We start from the raw sequence: 22,522 nt of genomic DNA on the forward strand, positions 1-22,522 counted from the left end.
AAGAGAATGAAGGAAAAGATGCTAGACGGCAAATGCTTGTGTGGGAGGGATGTTGTGTTGATTGAGTCTGGCACAATGACAAACCCTAATAGATGGTTCATCAGATGTCCTGGGTGGGCGGTAATATACACGCAGTGGTTTTGTTCAGGTTAGAAATCTATTTTTGACATTGTAGTTGACACTTTGGTTCATTTTTTTTTCCAAACAAGAGATTGCAAATACTTTGTATGGGTGGATGAAATTGAAGAAGGATGGGAAGGCCTAGCAAGAGCTTTAGGAAAAAGAAATTCCGATCAGTCTTATTCAAGGCATGAAGATGGTGTGACTGTCACGAGTGGTGTGGAAAATCCGCAATCATCCTCAATGATGGCCAGGAAGTTGGAAAAATTTAGGGGTGAAATTAGGGGAGAACTTAAGGGAATGAGGCTGTTGCTTTCAACCATTGCATTGGGGGTTGCTTTCTGTTTATTTTGTGAGTTGTATTTGGTTATGAAATTGTAAGATGTGTATGAGTTGGGAACTTTGGTATGACATGCTGCTTAAGTGATTGTAACTTTGATCTTATTAATTCTGATGCATTAACATAGACACGAAATCTTGGATTTCTGGTAGCGTTTTGTTTATTTTGTAGTTGATGCAGCCATGTAAAATGAGGTAAAGTTTATATTGAAACAATGCCTATGTATTGTCACCTGAATCTATCTATTCTTCCTAAGGAAGTAAGTATAACTAGAACAAGAAACATAGCAACAATATGCTTTTGGTGTCCATTCAAAGCTTTCATCCAAATTCAAAAGAAGGTGCTGTTAAAAGACTGATAAAATAACCATTGTAAAAAGTGAATTCTGATTCTCAAAAAATAGTCATGACATAAGCCAATGAAGGCAAGTTCAGTTGGTCAAAAAACACCCTGAACTCAAGTTTAGCTACCTTATCCTAACCCAGACCATGATAATTACACAATACAAGAGTCTTGAGTTGCTCTTTAATAAACAAAACAATCAAAAGCCAGCAAGAGTTTTTGATGATCAAAGTTGAGTACATTAAAAAACGCAAACATAACATTAATCAACCATCAATTTCCTGTCTTGATTAGGTCTCCAAACCCATGAGTTTCTATCAAATCGAAGTTGAGTTACTGCTCCCACTTGAGACACCTGTTTTTGATCCACTGAATGCGACTTTCCTTCCTCGTCCCCTGCTATGAAGTCCACCCCTAGCAGCTGTGCCTCGGCCTGTAGCACCCGTAGTCACTCCCGGTGTTGGCATGAATTGCACGAACCGTGTCGATGTCCCTGCACTAGCACCTTGCAGTGGATGCAGTGTAGTTTCAAAGTTGTGTGTGGATGGGGTGGTAGATGGTTTGTTGGCAGATGGGGGAGGTGTTTGCTGCGTTTTTTGCAGTGGGAGGGGTCGCTTAACACTTCTCCTTTTAACTTGTTTCTTGGTTGTTGCATTGTTGGTTGGAGGTTGTTGTTGTGTGGTTGTTGGCGGCGGCATTCCCTGTGGTGTGCAATGTTGCAGAAAACAAACCGATCTTAGGATAATAAGTTATTGTTGCAGCAAACTAAGGAATTCTAACTAAACATAATGCACTTACTTGAGCATGATGTGGTGTTGCGGAATCGTTTCCGTCCTCAGTGGCTGCTGCTTCAGCATCTACCGCCTCTAAGGTCTCCTCCCAGAACATTTCAGCCATCCTGATGTCTCTTGGGACATACTGAGACTGTCCTCTTTTTGGGCCTCAACTTCGGCCTGTTTATTTTCTTCATGGGCCTCTTCCCTGTTATGGGCCTCACCCCTTCTTTGGTCCTCTTTCACAACTTCCACATTACCTACAATTTCAGCATCATCATGATCTTCCACTACTACCAATATTCTCTTTGGACTCTTCTTTGGTGTTGGAACCCTTTTGGCACATGTCTTTATTCTCCTCTTTGACGGAGTCATACTCAACTAACACAGGCTGGTCTACCGGATGGTCTACCGGATGCTCTGTATAAACATTTATTTTGTTACCATTTTTCACGGCTGCCTCATACATTCTAACTACGTCCATATCAACCCTTAGGTCCCTCAACCCATCATCAAGCTCCTTCCCCGGTTCTTGCCAGTAAAAAATAGAAACGGACGTATATCCAATGTCCTTCAACAAATCAGATATGAAAAAACCGTTCAGTGTATCAACATTCACCCTATTGATTTCTGTGACTTCACCACCAGTATAACTAATTCTCCCACCAGGCCCTTTCTCAAACCGTCCTCTATGATTAATATACAATGTTATATGGATGGTGGCCATTCCTGGAAGTGAAAATAACCAACACAAGCTAAGAAAAAATTGTATCTAACCACAGGTAACACAAACCCTAACCCAACTTTTCTAGCAATCCTCAGCAATTACATAATTTCATTAGGTACAGCAATAGGACTTACTAATGGGAATGACATGAAATTAATCAAGAATGGCTATGAGATACCTCTGTTCGCTGCGCAGCAAAGGTAGTGGCCTCTGTGCCGTCCGCCACGAGACCCTTGGGTTACGAATTGCCTTCTTACTGTCTTCTCCGACTTGGGGATGACGATGACGAAACCCCTGGATTCACCTTCTGCGCTTGGGAGTGCTTCACAAGACTTCTCCGACTGGGAAAGCAAGCGATCGCGACCTACAATCTCTGCTAGGGCACACCTTTTCTCGCCCACGCAATGTTCCTCAAAAACCAAATAGTTAGCAACAAAAAAAGGGTTCCACGTAGATAGGGGTTTGGGGGGTTTGGAATGCCACGTAGGTTCGTATAAGGACGAGGCTGGTGTCAAACCAAGGCAGGGTATTTTTGTCACACGGACCGCATCTTCAATGGGTACAAAGTTAGTTTCGGTCTGCTATGGGTACAATTGTCAGCGTTTTCATCTTTCATGGGTACATATGGTCATTTATTCGAATATAAATTGCAATATTTTCTTCTATTTTGTCTTTATATCTATTATCTTAAAACTACTATATCTTATATTTTTGTTATATATTTTTTATTTTATCTATTTTTTCTCTTTTTTATCATTGTTTATTGTTCATCTCTTCTCATTTTCATAATTGATTTTGATTTTTTTTAATCCAATTGATATAATTTACAAATAATTATTTTGTACCAAAACCAAAGTTGTTATTTCTATTGAAATAACTTTTTATAATATTTGTAAAATTCAAATTTTATTATTTAATTTATATTTATTGCAATATGTGGTTATTGCTTTTCTAAATTAAATTTACATTTTAGATTCAACAAATTTGTTGCTTCAAAATAGAAATTCAAAATTTGAATTCAAATTATATTCCAAATTAATATTTTTTTTTCAATTTAGCATATTTATAACAACCATCAATCTCATAATTATTAATATTGAGTACTTATAATCAATATTGTTGCTATGGTGCCTTTGACATTGTGCCTAACTTATCAAAAAAGGCAAATTCATAATATTTAATAAATTTTAAATATTTTACTTTTTACTTTAAACATTTTATTTTTTACCTTTAAAAGCAAGTTAGACAATTTAGGCACCATAGTAAAAGGCACCATAGAACTCACCAAACTATTATACCATAAAATTGACAATATTATAGTACCAAAGTTAAAACGAAAAATCACTTCCACAACTTCCGCAATGACATGTTCTTCTCTGTTTCCTTTTTCATAACCTTGGCCACAGCCATCTCAAAGTCCTCCTGTGTCACATGTACTCTGCTCTCCCTCAAAGCAAACATTCCAGCTTCTATACACACGGCCTAAACAAAAGAAAAAAGAAAAATGAATAGAATCGAGACAACTTAAAAACAGCTGGACAGACAAATGCAGCGTAAACAATGTGAAACATACCTTAAGCTCTGCACCAGATGCTCCATTCATCTTCTCAGCAATCTTCTTCAAATCAATGCCACGCATTAAGTTCATTCTTCTTGAATGAATTTTCAAAATATCTAGTCGAGACTGCATGAGATTAACTCAGTGTCAGGAGTGATATGAACGCAGTGTGTGTAAGTGTATTTGCTTCTTTCCTGGAACAAGTATATAAAAGAGTAAATGCTAAGGTAGTAGGTACTTAAGCATACCTCCTCATTTGGGTTTGGAAATTCAATCTTCCTGTCAATTCGTCCAGGTCTAAGGAGGGCTTGATCCAGGATATCAATCCGGTTTGTGCCATCAAAACCTGTATTGCATATTTTTCTTTAGAACTTGCTCATAAAATTGCTTAAATAAACATACATCTTAAATGAGTAAGATAGAGTGAAACATATTGTTTATATGTTACTTTTTTTTTCTATTTCTAGCCAGGCTAGTTTTAAAAAGTTCTCCTGAATGCATAATAGCAGTATAGCTCCAACATAAACAAACTGTATAACCTTGATTTTATTTGAAGCTTCAAATCCATCTAGCTGGTTGAGAAGTTCCAGCATAGTGCGCTGCACCTCACTATCACCATTGCCACTTCCAGATTCCATTCGAGCAGATCCAATACTGTCAATTTCGTCCATGAAGATAATTGATGGAGCATGCTCCCTGTGAAAAAGAGTAGTGTCACGTCACAATCATAATATGGTTAAGCATGTCTTCATCAGGCATAGTTCCTAGCATACAAACCAATAAAGCAATGAATCAAAGAATGTTAATGCAAAACTCTTTATAAGTATAATTTTTCTCTTTTCAACCGGCACTTACTTGAAATTGGAGAAGGATTAATATTTATGCCAAATTCATTCTCAGATTAATAAGCATCCAACTACAAAGTTCACAACCACAACATTAATAACAGAAGCATATTCAATCCAGAAAGTCGTGAAGCCACAGGGAGCCAGGCACATATTTTCCCCCCATTTCAATGAAGGGCAACACACAATGAGCATAACAAGCTGAGATAAGAAGAGAATGTACCTGGCCATGACAAAAAGTTCCCTGACCATTCTGGAACCTTCTCCAATGTATTTCTGAACTAATTCAGACCCAGATACCCTGATGAAGGTACAGTCAGTATGATGAGCCACTGCCCTAGCCAACAACGTTTTTCCAGTACCAGGTGGCCCATAGAGTAGAACACCCTGCGATTCATGAGATTGTCAGCAAATGGGGAAAGTGAAAAACGTATGCAAACAAAGAACAAAAAGTACAATATACTGATGGAAGCATGGTAAGTTATGTGACAATCTCAAAGAGATAGTACCTTAGGTTGAGCTATTCCAAGACTTTCAAACAGTTCGGGATGTTTAATTGGTAGCTCAATGACCTGAAAAATTGATGACATACATGAGACTCAGCAACAATTATAATTATTTTCTATGATGAATACACTTAAAAAATAAATATACAAAAAACGTGTATGCGGATTAAAAAGATGGATAAATAGATCTCACAAAATGCAAATATTGGAAGTATATCAGTCAATATCTTATATGATTACATACCTCTTTAATCTCCTTGATTTGCTGGTCTAAGCCACCAATCATGTCATAAGTAGAATCCGGAACTTTCTCAACTTTCATCAGATTGACCAATGGATCAACTTTGCTCGGTAGAATTAAATGAAGGACATAACTATCATTACGAAGAGCTACTCTTGTCGATTGAGTAATCTTTGTAATGTTAACATCTTTATCAATGTCCACCACATATTTCCCTTCTGGATGAACCTGAAGAAAGAATAGGAAAATCAGAACTTCATCTAGATTCTCATTAGTGATTATAATCAAAACATCCCATAAATAATCCAAATCCGTATAAAACACTCTTCAAGGACATAAAGGGTTCTGCAGACCAGAAAGACGACACTTCATAATCCAGAAAAAGGGACCTTTAAACGATAAAACATAGATCTGTAACAAATCAGACGAAGCTTAGGTGTCCTTAACTGAACAAAAATTTCAAAGAAGAACATGTCCATCAATGATTTAGAGTGCAAGTTCAAATGATACTTATGCCTATAGCAGAATGACACAACCATTTAGGTAACTTGAACAACATGCGAATCGAAGTAAATATTAAGATGCCAATTTTAGATAACGATAATTGTAATACAGGAGAGGAAACGTAAAAAGATTCAATTCACCGCAGAGAGTAGAATAAACAGTAAGCAGAGGAGCGAGACCGGACCTTGACTAAGACTTTGCTCTTTCCCATAACTTTCACAACTTCCCCTACATACGATCCGGGCTCCTGGAGAAACTGCAACTCCTCCCTGAGCATCCTCACTGTCCAAAGTTGCCATTAACCACAGAAACACCCTTTCATTAGTTAACTTAAATTATTAATTATAGCACTAAATCCAACCAAATAGTTATTAAACGCATTAATTTTATTTTATAATAAAGGCAAGCATGTATAGATTAGGGCAAGGGTAAAGGTAAGGTTATGGTAAGGACTAAGGAGGGTACCTCTAGAATTGAGCTCATTGCGCTGAGCCTCGAGACGGTTGAGATTGTGCGTTTTCTGGCAGAGAAAGAGCTGTAGCTCATGGATGTGGAGAGAGTAGTACTGGCAGAGACCCTCCCCCTTGGAGGCTGGCTTGGCAGAGCAGTTTTCCTCCGGTGCAGCCTCCGCCGCATGTTTCATCTCTATGCTTATAAATTTTAAAATATCTTCTAAATTTAAAGTAATACATGAAATGTCATCCACCAAATCTTAAGATCTTTAGAAAAAGTACAAACTTAAATCCAAATATGAAATTCCAACATAAAAGTGTCATCAATCATCAAAATCTGTAAAAATTTGCTGCAGATTTGCATATGATATGATATGAAATGAAACATATATGAAATGAAAGTAAAAGCTCAATTTAGTTCTCCAAAGATTTTAGCACCATCAAGTTGGTCCTTTACACTCTAAACAGTTTGTACATCAATTTGGTCTCTCTATTTAAAATGGCATCTTCAGTCCTTCAGTCTAATATATATTTAAATACCAGTTGGTCCTTAAATTGATGATTATTTTGTTCTACAAAAAACCAACTCGATGTTAAAAATCTTGGAAGCAACTGATTTGATATCCTACATGTCTTAAACCAATTTGAACATTTACTCTATCAGTTAACATATCATATTTCAATATTTGAATTTCATTCCCAATACTACCTGAAACTAAATAAGCATACAAAGTTGACATAGTTGGATTACATAGGACTAATTTCATTAATCTTGTACTATTAGGCAAAGGAACATAAGACATTCACAACTTAAAAAAAAAATTGGCCAATAAGAAACATATCATATTCAATCATCAATGCATAATAACAAGAATCATGTACAAACAAGCATTGATTTTCAAAGTTTGGGCCAAAATTTTCACTAAAAGCTCTTTGAGGTATATTGTCGAACACTTGGCGTGCAAAAGCATAAACAACACAAAATAGCGCCAAGAAACATTCTTTGCAACACCAATTCAAAATTCAGCACCAATAACATGAAAAATCAGCAGCATTTCGTAATGACTCACCAAAGTATCAGCCAATCAATCCAAACAAATTGAAATTCAAACTCAAGAAACTCTTAACAGCATGTTTAACTATGTATAAACTAACTAATTCTAATCAGAAAATCCTAATTCTAACCTAAACACAACTAACAGCAGCAAATAATCCTAACCAAATCAAATTAACACTAGAATCAACATATAACTAATCCTAAATTAACTAAAACAGAGAAGAAAAGGTGATCTGGGAACCTGAGTCGAAGAACAGAACAAGAACTCAGGAGAGGGATGCAGTGGCAGTGTCCAGCCGCTGCTGCGTCTGAACTCACTGGAACTAGAGTGGCTCTGTTCTGATTCTGCGACTGAGAATGAGGGAGGCAGGGGCGAGCTAGAGAGCCGCAGTGCGAGGTTGTGAGGAGGGGAAGAAGACAGTCGTGGCGGAGCTGGATGGTAGCCGGCGGTGAGACAGAGAAGGCAGGAGACAGGGGAAGAGAAAGGGTTTTTGGCGGTGGTTGTTCGGTGAGGGTGGAAGAAGAAGAAGAAGAAGAAAGAAGGGAAGAAGAAGAAGAAGATGACGGTGGAGGTTCAGTGGTTCTGACGGAGACGCTGGGGGTGATGATCGATGGTGGCGCTGCATTGGTGGTCGAAACGGCGAGAAAAGGGTGGTGGATGGTGGTGTGATGGTTTGCCGGAGGTGGTTCTGTGGTGGTGAAGGACGATGGTGATGGTGGAGGGTGATGAGGAGCACTAAAATTGCAGAATCCCACCAACATAATCAAATGCCAAAATTGCAGCCCAAATTCACAACTTCACAAGTGCAGATTCAGTCATTCACAATGTGTGTGTGTGTGTGTGTGTGTGTGAGAGAGAGAGAGAGAGAGAGAGAGAGAGAGAGAGAGAGAGAGAGAGAGGAACTTACTTGCGGACAGAGGAGGAAGACAGCGACGCGCTGAGAGAAAAGGGGCTCCGGTTCCGGTGACAGGCTCAGCAGATTGAAGAGAAATACTGAATATCAACTTCAATAAAAACGTGTTAATGGTTGAAGTGTATACTAGATTGTTTCTAGAAAAAAAAAACATATAAATCATAACAACAAAAAACATAAAATTATACAGATCAAAAATTAAAAATTCTACCAAAATTCATACATCTTTCGGCCACAACAAAAACATATAGATTAGTAAAAAAAATCAAAATAATTAATATATCAAAAATTGAAGATTGAAAAATTAAATAGAAGCAGCAACCCTACCACACCGAGAAAATGGAAGCGCGTAGCAGACTGTAGAAGAGGAGCCTGATAGGCGCGGAGCTTCTGGTCAGCCCGGCATGCGAAGTAACAAGGAGGGGGTGAGTCGGGTGACGCCGACGACACGTGACAAGCTACGGCGAAGTGCGACTAGCAAGCGCAGAGAACAACCGGGAAGCTAGGCGAACGACGACGCAGCAAGGAGGAGGTGATGCATCGACGCCGGCGAATCGCGTGCGGCTGGGAGGAGATGAGGCTGGCAGTGAGCGCGACACAGTGGGGAAAAGGAGGAGGTGAGGCAGCGTGATAGATTAGAAGAACAAGGAGGTTAGAGGTAGAGGAATGGAGCCATGGAGGTTCAGATTTGGGAAGAAGAAGTCTGGAGAAAAGCTCAAGGGTTGGGATTCATTCGGACAACCTGGGCTTGCTCTTCTAGAAGGCCCATTTTGTTAACAAAGAAGCTGAAACCTCATCAATCCAAATCGGGTTTTAAGCTGCCCCAATTCATTGGATTTTTTGGCCCTTTTATCTAAACATCACTCTTTTACCCTCTTTTAGTTTTTTAAAAAAGATTAAAATAAAATAAGATTTATAATTTAAAAAATTCTTATTAAATATGGCTTATTTCGGTATACCTATGTATTTCTGGAGACAATAATAATGATTGTCATTATTAAATATGACTTTTTTTAATTTATAATTAAAAATTTTTTTGAAGAAGTCATGCTTGTTGTCTGTGTATTTTTGTGTACTCTTATATACTATTTGTAGATCTATATACTATTTGGAGATGATAATAGATTAAAACAACGGTATTGAAAAAAATTAAAGAGAGTTTGCCAGGGATAGGCGAACTCTATAACTATAATTTTTATAGAGTTCGCCCGGGGTACAGTGAACTTGCTCTATACAAAAAAAATCATATTCGGAGAATTAAAGTTTAAAATGGTGTTTGGAAAAATATGAATTTCTTTTTTATTTCCGAAAAAAATCCTCATTGTAGTTAACCTAACTGATGTGTACCCCACTATACTCGGAGATAAGATCCAAACAGAAACCGAGCTTGAAACCCGGAAGCTAACAAACAGGAACGGAAAACTGCGACCAGGTTGCTCTTATCCATTGGGCGCTATCCACAAAACAACGGAAACCGCTACCCAAGCAAGATAACAACTCTGTGCAAGTCAAAGATACTAACAACGGCACTTACCAGATTTATCGGAACTCACTAAACACAAAACTCAACTATAAAACCAGGCCACATAACCCATGAAAAGCCAGGTAACAGAACTCTCTCTGATTTTATCTCTCTTATTCTGATATTACTCACATACTTACTTGAGCGTCGGAGTGCTTTGTGCAAGTGCTCCCACCTCTGTGTTTCAAAGGATCGAGGCATACCTCTGGCATTGCCCCTGGACGACGTATAGCTCAACCCAGGACTTGAGTGACCCCTCAGAGGCCATACATCTCGGTCCACTCAGGACGGAACATCTGGCGCCCACCGTGGGTCCCAAGAGTCAACCTAACCCCACCTTTTTACTTCATATTGCACTTTGTATCTTCTTTGTGCAGGGTTTCTCAACTCTCCGATATGGCCGATAGTGGAGTTCACCAAATCACTCAGGCCGAGCTCCTGGCCCAGATGGTAGAACTGCAAGCTGAAGTTCGAAGACTCGCTGAGATGTCCACTCGAAACAACGCCAGCAAACACGAGGAGAACGGCCCTAAGGGCCCAGGCAAAGACAACACAGACCTACTGAACGTCAATCCTCCAAAGGAGAAGTTAACCTTGGACAACCCGTTCTCTGAGAAAATTACCAACTATCATATGCCGAAGAATTTTACACTGCCCTCTTCCCTTGAGCCGTATAAGGGGATTGGTGACCCCCGGGCTCATATTAAGAAATTCCAATCTATGATGTTCTTTAATGGCCCTAACAATGAACCCGTGCTTTGCAGGGCTTTTCCCACATACCTTGATGGAGCTGCATTACTTTGGTTTTCAAAATTACCTGAAGGATCAATCTCTTCATTTGAAGAATTGGCGAAGTCCTTCATCGACTACTTCGCGGCGGCGCGGATATATGTACATGGATCAGACTACCTAGGAACCATCTGCCAAGGTCCACAAGAAAGCCTAAAAGACTATATGACGAGATTCGCAGAGGCTACCATGGAGATAACAGACCTGGACCCGGCTGTCCACCTACATGCCCTCAAGGCCGATCTCAAGCCAGGGAAGTTCAAAGAAACAATCGCGGTAACAAAACCAAAAACATTGGAAGAATTTTGAGAAAGGGCGGCCGGACAAATGGAGATAGAGGAACTATGTGAAGCCGAAAAACCAGAAAGAAGGCGACCCCAAAGGGAGGAAAGCCGAACAATAAGGTCGGCTGACCACAAAGACTCCAGGAAACCATTCAAACTCACCACAAGGTTCGACAATTACACCTGGTTCAACACAAAAAGGAAAAAGATAATTAAAGAAATACTTAATGCCAAAATCATAAAACATCCAGCAAGAACAGGAAATTATCAAGGCCAACGATTCGTCGACAGAAGTAAGCACTGCGCTTTCTGTCAGAAGTACGGACATACAACCGACAAGTGCGTCATAGCTAAAGATCTGCTGGAAAGATTAGCTCGGCAAGGCTTTCTGGACAAATATATCGAAGGAAGAAGACATAAGGAAAACGGCCGAGACCCAAAAGAATGCCAACAGACCTCAGGGAGCAAAGAGGACAATAAATGGTCAAATAGTACACCACCAAAAGGCATTATAAATTGCATTTCCGGAGGGTTTGCCAGCAGAGTTGCAACAACCTCGGCAAGAAAAAGAAGCTACCACGCAATGCTGGCAATCGAAGGAACAACCCCGCAAAACAAAGACAAGTTCGACCTTCAAATCACCTTCAGCCAGACAGACATATGCTCGGCAGCATCAAAACTAGACGACCCGGTGGTAATCTCTATCCAAACAGGCGAGCTATTGGTAAGAAAAGTCCTTTTGGGCCCAGGTAGCAGTGCAGATGTAATTTTCTATTCCACTTTTCTAAAAATAAAATTATCTGAAAAACTGATACAACTCTCATTCGGAGAACTACTAGGTTTCTCTGGGGAAAGGGTCCCCATCAAGGGATACATATGGCTAAAGAGAGTGATAGGAGAAGGCTTATTATCAAAAACTATAGATCTACAATACCTGATAGTTGATTGTCCCAGTCTTTATAATATTATTCTCGGAAGACCTGCTCTGAACATGTTTAGAGTAGTAGTGTCCACCTTTCATCTGTGTGTTAAATTTCAGGCACAGGACAGAAGCATAACAACGCTTCACTCAAATCACCAACAAGCTCACCAGTGCTACAACGCAAGCCTGAAGAAGTCGGAAACAAAAGAGAAGCATCAGCAAGAAGTCGAAGCGATCCTCAGTCAAAATGAGGTCCTAACCTTGGCCGAGCTCGATCCCCAAATGGACACTGAAGAAAGACCTCAACCAACGGATGAACTCCAGAAAATTCCATTGACCGACAAGCCAGAGCAGGCAACATACATCGGTCAAGCTTTACAGGGACAAGAAAGGTCAGACCTCATCAAGGTGTTACAAGCCAACACCGATCTCTTCGCTTGGACTCCAGCAGACATGCCAGGTATAAACCCGGATGTAATTTGCCACAAGCTCGCCACTGACAGAACAGTCTGACCTATAGCTCAAAAGAAAAAGAATCTCGGAACAGAAAAATCAAAGGCAGTCCTAGAAGAAACCGGAAATCTCCTTAAAGCTAACTTCATCAAAGAAATTCGATTCACCAAATGGCTATCAAACGTGGTAATGGTAAGAAAAAGCTCAGGTAAAATGGCGCATGTGCGTCGACTTTACAGATTTAAACAAAGCATGTCCTAAAGATGCTTATCCCTTACCATGTATTGATAAACTTGTAGACAATGCATCAGGTTTCAAAAGCTTAAGCTTCATGGATGCATACTCTGGCTACAACCAGATCCTCATGCATCCGAAAGACCAAAGCAAGACAGCATTCATAACTAAACATGAAAATTTTTGTTATAAAGCAATCCCATTTGGCCTAAAGAATGCAGGTGCAACCTACCAACGGCTGATGGACAAAGTATTTCGCCATCAAATAGGTCGGAACATGGAAATCTATGTGGATGATATGGTCGCCAAAACCACTCACGAGAGATCACACTGTGACGACCTCAAGGAGATATTCGGACAGATCCGAGCATACAACATGAGACTCAACCCGGAGAAATGTGCCTTCGGAGTTCAAGGAGGTAAATTCTTCGGATTTATGCTAACCTCACGAGGGATTGAAGCAAACCCTGAAAAATGTGGAGCAATACTTAATATGGCAAGCCCTAAAACGATGAAAGAGGTCCAACAGTTAGCAGGGAGAGTAGCCGCACTATCACGATTCCTGCCAGCAGTGTTAAACCGATCATATCACTTCTTTCAAACAATGACGAAGAATAAAAAATTCGAATGGACTACAGAATGCGAGACAGCATTCGCCGAGCTCAAAGCCATCCTGTCATCACCACCAGTATTACAAAGACCGGAAGTCAGTAAACCTTTATATTTATACTTATCTACTTCCAGTTATTCTATAAGCTCGGCTCTCGTTGTTGAAATAGGAAGACTACAGAAGCCAATATATTTTGTTAGCAGAGTAATGTATCCAGCAGAACAGAGGTATCCAAGAATAGAGCAACTAGCCTTAACACTTGTAACAACAGCCAGAAGGCTCAGGCACTACTTTTAAAGCCACCCAATAATTGTAAGGACAAATCAACCGCTAAGGCAAATATTGACAAAGCCAGAGTTGGCCGGACGACTTATCAATTGGTCTGTCGATCTCTCAGAATTTGACATCCAGTTCCAATCAAGACCAACCTTGAAAGCACAAATCCTTGCAGATTTTATCTCCGAGCTAACACCAGACGAGCACCACAACAACAAGGCCTGGGAGTTACATGTTGACAGAGCATCGAGCCGAGAAGGAAGCAGAGCAGGGATAATCTTGAAAGAAGAGGACAAAGTAATAGCCGAGCAATCCCTCCAATTCCACTTCTCGGCAAGCAACAATCAGGCCGAGTATGAGGCGCTCATAGTAGGGCTCAAGCTCGCCCTCAACTTTCAAGTGTACGAACTTATGGTGTATTGCGATTCTCTCTTGGTGGTTCAACAAATCTGAAGAGAATTTCAGGTAAAAGCTCCCTTGCTGGAGCGCTACTGTCTCATAGCTAAGGATCTCATTTCAAAATTCAATTCATTCACCATATTACATGTACATAGAGAAAAAAACGTTAGGGCAGACATATTCTCTAAACTCGCCGCCACTAGGGCAGACACACAAGCATCAGCATTATCACAACTCACACTTAAGAAACCAAGCATTGAATTATTATCTATAAGCATTAATCACCTCCATGACTGGAGGACACCTTTTCTTGAGTACATCAACGCAGGTATCATACCCAGAGATGAACCCAATCCACAGCACTTCAAACGAAAAGCGAGTCTTTACACAAACATAGCTGGGGAACTATATAAACGTGGTTTCTCGCAACCATTGTTAAAATGCCTAAGTAACAAGGAAGCGAAAGAGGTGATGGATAAAGTACATGAGGGAGTGTGTGGAAACCACATCGGAGGACGAGCCCTCGCCGCAAAGATCGTCCGCACCAGATATTACTGGCCGAGCATGAAAAAAGATTACATAACAAAGGTAAAGGCATGTGACAGCTGTCATAAACACGCCGCCATTTCCACAAAGCCGGCCGAGGCCATGCACAGCCTAGAGGTAAGCTAGCCCTTTCACAGATGGGGTCTTGATATTCTCGGCCCATTTCCGATAGCACCAGGCCAGGTAAAATTTCTTTTAGTATCAATAATAGACTATTTCTCCAAATGGATAGAAGCACAACCCTTAGCAAGAATAACAGCCGAAAGGTATGATCTTTTATATGGAAAAACATTATATGTCGATTTGAAATACCAAAGGAAATAAGATCAGATAATGGTAGACAATTTACAGATAGTAAGCTCGGCTCGTTTCTAAAATATTTTAACATATAGCATCATTTTAGCTCGGTCGAACACCCACAAACCAACGGGCAGGCCGAAGCTGCTAACCGAGTTATATTGCAGGCAATAAAGAAAAAACTCAATGACGCAAAAGGAGAATGGGCAGAACTAATACCTGAAATATTATGGAGCTACAATACAACAGTGCAAGCCACCACAGGTGAGACGCCCTTCATGCTAGTCTATGGATCAGAGGCACTAATCCCTATTGAGGTCGGAATACCCACATTAAGGACCGAGCTATATGACGAACAACACAACGCGGACATGAGAAACGCCGAACTCGACCTAGCGGATGAGGACAGAAACATCGCAGCGCTCAAACAAAGAGCTAAAAAACAATTGATGGAAAGGAAATACAACAAAAAGGTCATCCCAAGAACATTCAGCAAGGACGATCTAGTCCTCAGACGAACAGAAGATGCGAGACGACCACCTCTACACGGAAAGCTCGCCGCCAATTGGGAAGGACCATTCCGAGTAGCAAAGGTGCTCGGAATGGGAGCTTACCAACTCCAAACACTACAAGGCAATCCAGTTTCAGGGAATTGGAACATCTCTTCCTTAAAGATGTATACCTCATAATTTGTACTATTAGCGAATGAAGGTACTCTTTTTTCTCCTTAGAGCCTTTTTTCCAAATAAAAAGGGTTTTGCCTAAGGAGGGTTTTAATGAGGCCGGACGCCATATTTACCCAAACAAATATGATCGATCATTTGAAACAAATCCCGATCTTACTAACAATGGGCAGAAACAATCACACATTTAATCATAAAATAGACATTGTCAACAGAGCCATACCATGGCCAAAATAAGTAAATCTTATCCAAAGTTCAAACAACAAAAAACTAACAGATGTAAAACAAACAACAAACAGTCACCATTACATGCCAAACGAACAGCCAAATCCAAAGTAAACAAAACAAACTAAGAGGAAAGAACATTCTCATCATGTTCCTCCACAGTGCCATCCACGACTAGCTTTCCATCAATCACAATCTTAGTCACGTCCAGCCGATCACAATCAAAGTCAGGGGCCAATAAAGCAATCTGGCTCACCGCGCGATCGAAACCGGAAGAAAACATCTCAATTCCAACCTCCTCCAGCTCGTGCACCCTCGCAGTCAGTTTCCCCTTAGCAACATCACTCTCCTTGAGGTCGGCTTGCAACAACCGAACCTGATCTCTCAAACGGGCAATCTCCTCCTCAGACTTCTTTACCTTAGAAGCAGCATTAGAAACATCATCATCTTTTTCCTTAGACGACTTCTCCAATTCAGCAATTATCACCTTATAAGAACTCTCCAAATCCGAAATCTTTGTCACAGCTTCCTGCTGCTCGGCACCAATAAGCTCAGTGGTGCGGCCAACACACATCAGGCAAAAAGCAATGACCTGCCAGAATTGCCCAAAGTGAGAATGGAAAACAACCACGACAAATGTAGAATTCAGAAGAAAATGTAAAATAACCTGAACAAACTTCCCAAGCACCTCAACTCCAACTCGGCGAGTCACGAGCATATCTCCCGGATACTGAGAAGCCTTATTCGAGAGCTCAGTAAAATTAAACTGCTCGCTCCATAAAGAGTGAGAGCTAGATCCTGGGATAAAACCATGAAGTCTTTTTTGGCGGTCAAAGGCAACCTTATTTCTGCCAGCAACCTCCTGCTCGCCCCCTGATATGACCTCAATGGACTTATCAATGTCATCTCTTCTCCTTTTATATGAGGACGTTGGCTGAACAGAGGAATGAGCGGCCGCCCCACCTTCATCCTTCCGAGCACCACTAACACCTTGCTCCTTTTTCTTCTTTATAAAGGACTAGAACAGAGACGGATCAAGATGAGGAACTCGCCCACCTGCAAACACAACAAACTTTAGGCAACATTACAATAGCAAGGAAATCAGTAAACACACAAAATTATTACCTATGTAGGCTTTCAAGCCATCTTTATCCCCAAAATCATACAAAGACAAAAGTTCAGGAATAGATAGACACTCCCTAGCAGCAAAATTCTCGACCAAAAAATCCAAGAAAGAGTCTTCCTCCTTACTCCGCTCATCAGCCTCGAGGATCTGACTCGGTTCAGAGCACCAATATAGAGGAAATCTCTCAATAAGCTCACCGTCTAGGTAAAATAGATATTCAGCCTCTATAGACCAAACCTTAACGAAAAGAGACTTGAAATTTTTAAAAGAAGATTTGTACAGATGAAACAAGAAACGGCCAGGGAAACTACTAAGGCAAACCCACAGACCCTTCCGGACCCCCTTCGACTGAAATAAGGAAAAAACAGTGACAACGAGCACGGAAAAGAAAGGAACTCCATCAAACACTGAAAGGCGCAGAGAAACGCCCAGGAATTAGGATGTAGCTGTGACGGAGCACAGTTCAATTGCGTAAGAACGTCACATTCGAAGGAAGGAAAAGGAAAATTCAGACCAAGTTCAACCATACATGGGGTATACATATAAAAATACCCCCAGTCACCCCTCCTTTCATAAACCCTATCACTGCTAGAACAAGGAAGAAGCTCAATAGACGCAGAAGAACCACCCCTCACCAAGTTCCAACCTTTTAACTCAGACAGGGACTCGACACTGTTGAAGGAAGAAGAGCGAGTCCTAACATCGTCATGAACCCAATGATAGGGGTCATCTTCTCTATCCTCAACCACTTTAATTTTTTCTTTCCCTTTCTCTTTCGCCATGCATGAACAGCAAGCAGTAAAAGTGAAAAGTAGAAGATGAAAACACTAACCTTTCAAAGACATACTGAAGGGTAAACCGTAAAAAAAGGAAACAGCAGAGTGTGAGTCCCGAAATGCCGAAAGATATTATTGCAAGCCCACTAACTTAGTGGGTATCTTAATTCTCAACCACTAAAAAACATGGAAAACCCAAACGGCAGAAAAATGTATTCAAAATGGTACGTTCTGCAAGGAATCAACGAACGAGTCTTTTGAAATTCTCCCTCAAGTCATTTAAACGAATAAAGAAGCCCAAGTAAATCAAGTCAAACCCAAGTCCATCAAAGCTCGCTTACTGTTTATTACACAACATCAGACGAGCTTAGGGGGCTATGATGTGTACCCCACTATACTCGGAGATAAGATCCAAATAGAAACCGAGCTTGAAACCCGAAAGCTAACAAACAGGAACAGAAAACTGCGACCAGGTTGCTCTTATCCATTGGGCGCTATCCACAAAACAACGGAAACCGCTACCCAAGCAAGATAACAACTCTGTGCAAGTCAAAGATACTAACAACGGCACTTATCAGATTTATCGGAACTCACTAAACACAAAACTCAACTATAAAACCAGGCCACATAACCCATAAAAAGCCAGGTTACAGAACTCTCTCTGATTTATCTCTCTTATTCTGATATTACTCACATCAGAGCGTCGGAGTGCTTTGTGCAAGTGCTCCCACCGCCGTATTTCAAAGGACCGAGACCTACCTCTGGTATTGCCCTTGGACGACGTATAGCTCAACCCAGGACTTGAGTGACCCCTCAGAGGCCATACATCTCGGTCCACTCAGGATGGAACACTAACAATTAATTTATCTTTTGGTTGCCCCTTTGGGCCTTGGTATTCATCACCTAGACAAATCTAAACACGACTTGGTTGCATTCAAGTCAGTCTGAACTGATTATCACTAGAGGAATTACTCAAAGAAAATCAAGTTTAAGTATACTTGCACAAAAAATTCAACTTAACTCGTATCCTGTAAGAATATAACTTTTTAAAAAACTAGTCATACAAATAGTTGTTAAATTTAATTATAGTAAAATAAATAACAAAAGTAAGTTGAGAAACTCATTTGCAATATTATAAGTTTATAACAATAAAATTAAAATATTAAATATTAAATAATAATTATATTTCCGAATATATTTTTTATTGTCATTTATTTAAGTTAATTATGCATTATCGCAACGCATGACTAACTAGAGTTTTTAGCAACTATATAAACGTTATTAATGCTTGTCAACATAATTTTGTCACTGCCTTTTTATTTAAATTAAAAGAATGTATGGATCGATATAATCGAGATTCGAGAGTCATTCTATATATGAGAAATAAAGACGATGTCGTTATCATTTGTTGAGAATCAAACAAGAAGCACCGGTAGCTCCATCCAATTAGCTACCATATATATATGGACATGATGAATGTTAAAAATATTTAATTTGTTAGGAATTGAAGGTTGTTAATTTTGTTCTGCTAGATAGTGGAGTTAAAAATATTATATTCCTTCCCTTGCGTCTTATTAGACTCTTATTATAATATTTCGTTAATATTATAAATACTAGTTAAGTTTGATATAAAATTTGCAGGAATAAAAAATTAACCAGTAATTAATTAATATAAAATTTAAATGTGAAATTTTAAAAATTTAAATATATAATTATTTAATTGTTTGATAACTCATTTTTGTTACTCTCCTACCGAACGAATTATGGAGGGCAGAGGAAGAAGAAGAAGATTGGTCCCAAAGAGCGGTAGTAACAGCAGTCATCCATTCACTTTGACATGCAGCACTCATTTGACAACAATATAATGTCCTTTTGGTAAGAAACATACAAGAACCAGCTATAATCCACTTGAGTTTGGAACAAATAAAAGAGGGGTTTTGAAGCCAACAAAAAGCGACAGTGAGTGAGTGTGACGCAACCCAACACGTTCATTTCCGATCCCTAAACCCCTTACACTTGCACCTTTTTCTATGTCGCCACATTTGCATGCATTTTTCACATCCCCATTCACTTTCTTACTCTCTTACCCATTTTTCAACTTCGTTCCTATCATCCCATATCTTAGTGCCCAAGAAATCGGAGAAAAACAAATTAAAGACGGTATCCATACGTACAAGGAACAATATGCAATCGATAAAAGATTCGAGACACCAGATAAGATGTAATGGCGTGATCTACTTGTTACAAGTTGAGAATCGTAACACCGGCTAAATAAGAGGTAAGGGTGAGATTGTCTTCCTGTTCTAGGTTATGCGGATAAGATGCAAGGGTTATAGTTTGGTCCTATTTACTCCGTGTTGTAATATTCTGTCCAAGGTTCACTATCGGAATGTCAGGTTTGGCTATATAACCGACAAATGAGATTCATCGGTCATAGAGCAAGTATACATCATATGTATTTGTATGTTTTGTTTGAGTTTGTATTTGTTTTAACTTGCCTAGTTGCTTAACTGTAATTAACTGCTATCTGATTTATTTGCTATAATTGTTATCTATATCTGTATTTTTCTTATCTGTTTTGTCTGTATTTATTTCTGAGAAATTTCTTTGACAGATAAAGGAAGCGCTAAGGGTTGATCCACCTAGATTTTGGAGGATTGCTGAAAAAGAAAATGAAAACTTAAATTATATTAATTCTCTTAGACATAATCACCTTAATTTTAGTCTAGTGAAAATTTTAGGATATGAATATAGGTTGATGGAGTTTTGGAATCCTTCTAACTTTTTGGGACATTATTTATTAACTATGCAGGCACCTTTACCATATTGAAAATCTTTAGTTCTCATTTCATATATATATTGTTGTTTTTAGATGCAGGACAGGAGATACCATGTTGAGCGTGCTGGAGACTCTTGGAACGTGAAGATCTACCTTTAGGATATTCTTTTTTAGTGTTTTGTATATGTATATAGTAGTGTTCTCCATCTTGTATATAACTTATATTTTGTCCCTCTTAGAGGTTGACTTTGGGAGAAAACAGGTTTTGTATTTTGTCTTCTGGATATAGTTGGGTTCTATATATATGTATATCTATCTTCTGGCTGGTCTTTACTTCACAGGTCAAGTTAAGAGCTTGCTACTTGTATCTTTTTGGAACTCCATGTATATATGTACATTTCCCTTATTATACGCTGTTATCTCCCCTTTTACACTTAACTGTTTCTAGTGCGATGCATTTTTTGTTGGTTTTGTTCAATTTTTCTTCAAGGCTCTTAGTTAAAACTTCTTTTCATATATGCATATGTACGCATTTTTACTTTTAGAGGTTGTAATACTCCACCACCTCTAATTTACGAACTTAAGCGTAAAGTTCTGTGCGGTAAGGTGTTACAGCCATCGCCAATCATGTGCCTGAGTAACACTTAAGACATCAGTTAGATTTATACTTGGTATAACTAAAGTAGATTGCAAAAGAGTTGAAATGTGTGATTGTGTACTTGCTAGTTTAAATAGAATGTCAGCTTTGTGATTTTGTTCTCTCGAGATACGATGAATTTCAAATTTGAAAAATTTAGAAATGAGAAATTTGACAATATCTAAATATTTCATCAAAAGAGGATCTTTGTCTTGAAATAATTGGTTTACCTATTGATTGACTAATAGAGAGTCACAATTTACTTTTAGCTCGGAAATGTGTAGATTGATTGTTAACCTCAAACCAGCGATCAAGGCCTCGTATTCGGTCTGATTATTGCTTATCTTGAAAGAGAAATGCAAAGTATTCTCCAAGATAATTTCATTACCATCTTCAAGAAGGATTTCAGCTCCACACCCTTGTGGGTTTGAAGCACCATAAACATAAAGGGTCCATTCGTTGAAATGGTCCTCTGAGTCAAGAGTAGTGACGGTGATAAAGTCTATTAAATACTAGGATTTGATGGGTCCCCGACTTTGATATTGAATGTCAAATTCGGAGAGTTCGATAGATCATTTTATAAGTTGGCCCGCTAACTATGGTTTAGCACTCACCTATCATAATGGTTGCTCAGTCCGAACTATAATGACACGACTTTAGAAATAAGGTCGGAGTCGTCTAGCTGAAAACACCAAAGCCAGGACGAGCTTTTCTATATTTGGATAACAAAGCTCAGCATATTGTAGGAATTTGCTGACAAAATATATAGGGTGTTGGACTTTATTCTTTTCTGTAATAAGAACAGAGTTAATGACCCAATTAGTGATGCATAAATAAAAATATAGTTCTTCCACATGTTCAGGTTTTTGTAATATAGGAGGATTTTGAAACGATAGCCTTAATATTTGTAAAAGCATTTTCACATGTATCATTCCAATCAAAATTAATTTTTTATTTAGTGTTTGAAAAAAGCAAAAAGATTAGAAACTAATCAAGGTAAAAATCTTGATAAAATAGCAAGTATCCCCGTTAGTCGTTGGACCTCCTTAAATGTTTGAGGATTCTTGATTTCGAGCACAGCTTAGTATTTATCAAGATTGGCATTTATACCTCGGCTTGTAAGTAAGAAACTAAGGAATTTACCTTTTTGAACACCAAATATACATTTTTCAAGGTTCAATCGCACGTTGTACTGTCTTATTTGAGCAAAAATTCTAGTGAGGTCGGCCACGTAGGATTCCCCAACCTTTGTATTGGCTACCATGTCATCAACATAGATCTCCATGTTCCGACCAATTTTCTTGGCGAAGACTTTATCTATAAGTCATTGATAGGCAATCTTTGCATTTTTAAGACAAAAGACATAATTTTATTACAAAAATTGCCATATTCAATTATAAAAGATATTTTATCTTGATCTGAAGGATGCATCAAAATTTGATTATAACCAGAATAGGCATCCATAATGCTTATAGTTTCAAAGCCAGAGGCATTATTAACCAAGGTGTCAATAGATGATAAAGGATACACATCCTTTGGACAAGTTTTGTTCAAATCAGTAAAATCGATGCACATGCACCATTTA

At 39.1% G+C, this 22,522-nt stretch overlaps 2 protein-coding genes and 1 long non-coding RNA gene across 3 annotated transcripts; 1 reads left to right on the forward strand and 2 right to left on the reverse strand.

Annotated features, from left to right (window-relative positions):
* Window positions 1-1,119: 1,119 nt before the first annotated feature.
* On the reverse strand, window positions 1,120-1,699 carry LOC107463466 (uncharacterized). The gene is made up of 2 exons (XM_016082260.3): window positions 1,601-1,699; window positions 1,120-1,503 (listed from the first exon to the last, which is right to left on the reverse strand). Exons 1-2 carry the CDS (start codon window positions 1,697-1,699, stop codon window positions 1,120-1,122), a joined length of 483 nt encoding a protein of 160 aa, XP_015937746.3.
* Window positions 1,700-3,367: 1,668 nt separating this feature from the next.
* Window positions 3,368-10,113, reverse strand: LOC107463467 (26S proteasome regulatory subunit 8 homolog A). The gene is made up of 12 exons (XM_052253453.1): window positions 10,042-10,113; window positions 8,707-8,853; window positions 8,374-8,470; window positions 6,422-6,628; window positions 6,141-6,238; window positions 5,456-5,680; window positions 5,215-5,277; window positions 4,929-5,092; window positions 4,392-4,556; window positions 4,109-4,223; window positions 3,876-3,986; window positions 3,368-3,784 (listed from the first exon to the last, which is right to left on the reverse strand). Exons 1-12 carry the CDS (start codon window positions 10,111-10,113, stop codon window positions 3,644-3,646), a joined length of 1,605 nt encoding a protein of 534 aa, XP_052109413.1. The 3' UTR covers window positions 3,368-3,643.
* A 9,323-nt stretch (window positions 10,114-19,436) lies between these two features.
* Window positions 19,437-20,706, forward strand: LOC127741090 (uncharacterized). Its single transcript, XR_008002008.1, has 2 exons — window positions 19,437-19,799; window positions 20,394-20,706. It is a non-coding gene; the product is annotated as an uncharacterized LOC127741090 (long non-coding RNA).
* The last annotated feature ends 1,816 nt before the right edge of the window (window positions 20,707-22,522 follow it).

Source organism: Arachis duranensis, chromosome 8, assembly GCF_000817695.3.
Source record: "Arachis duranensis cultivar V14167 chromosome 8, aradu.V14167.gnm2.J7QH, whole genome shotgun sequence".
Taxonomy (NCBI): domain Eukaryota; kingdom Viridiplantae; phylum Streptophyta; class Magnoliopsida; order Fabales; family Fabaceae; genus Arachis; species Arachis duranensis.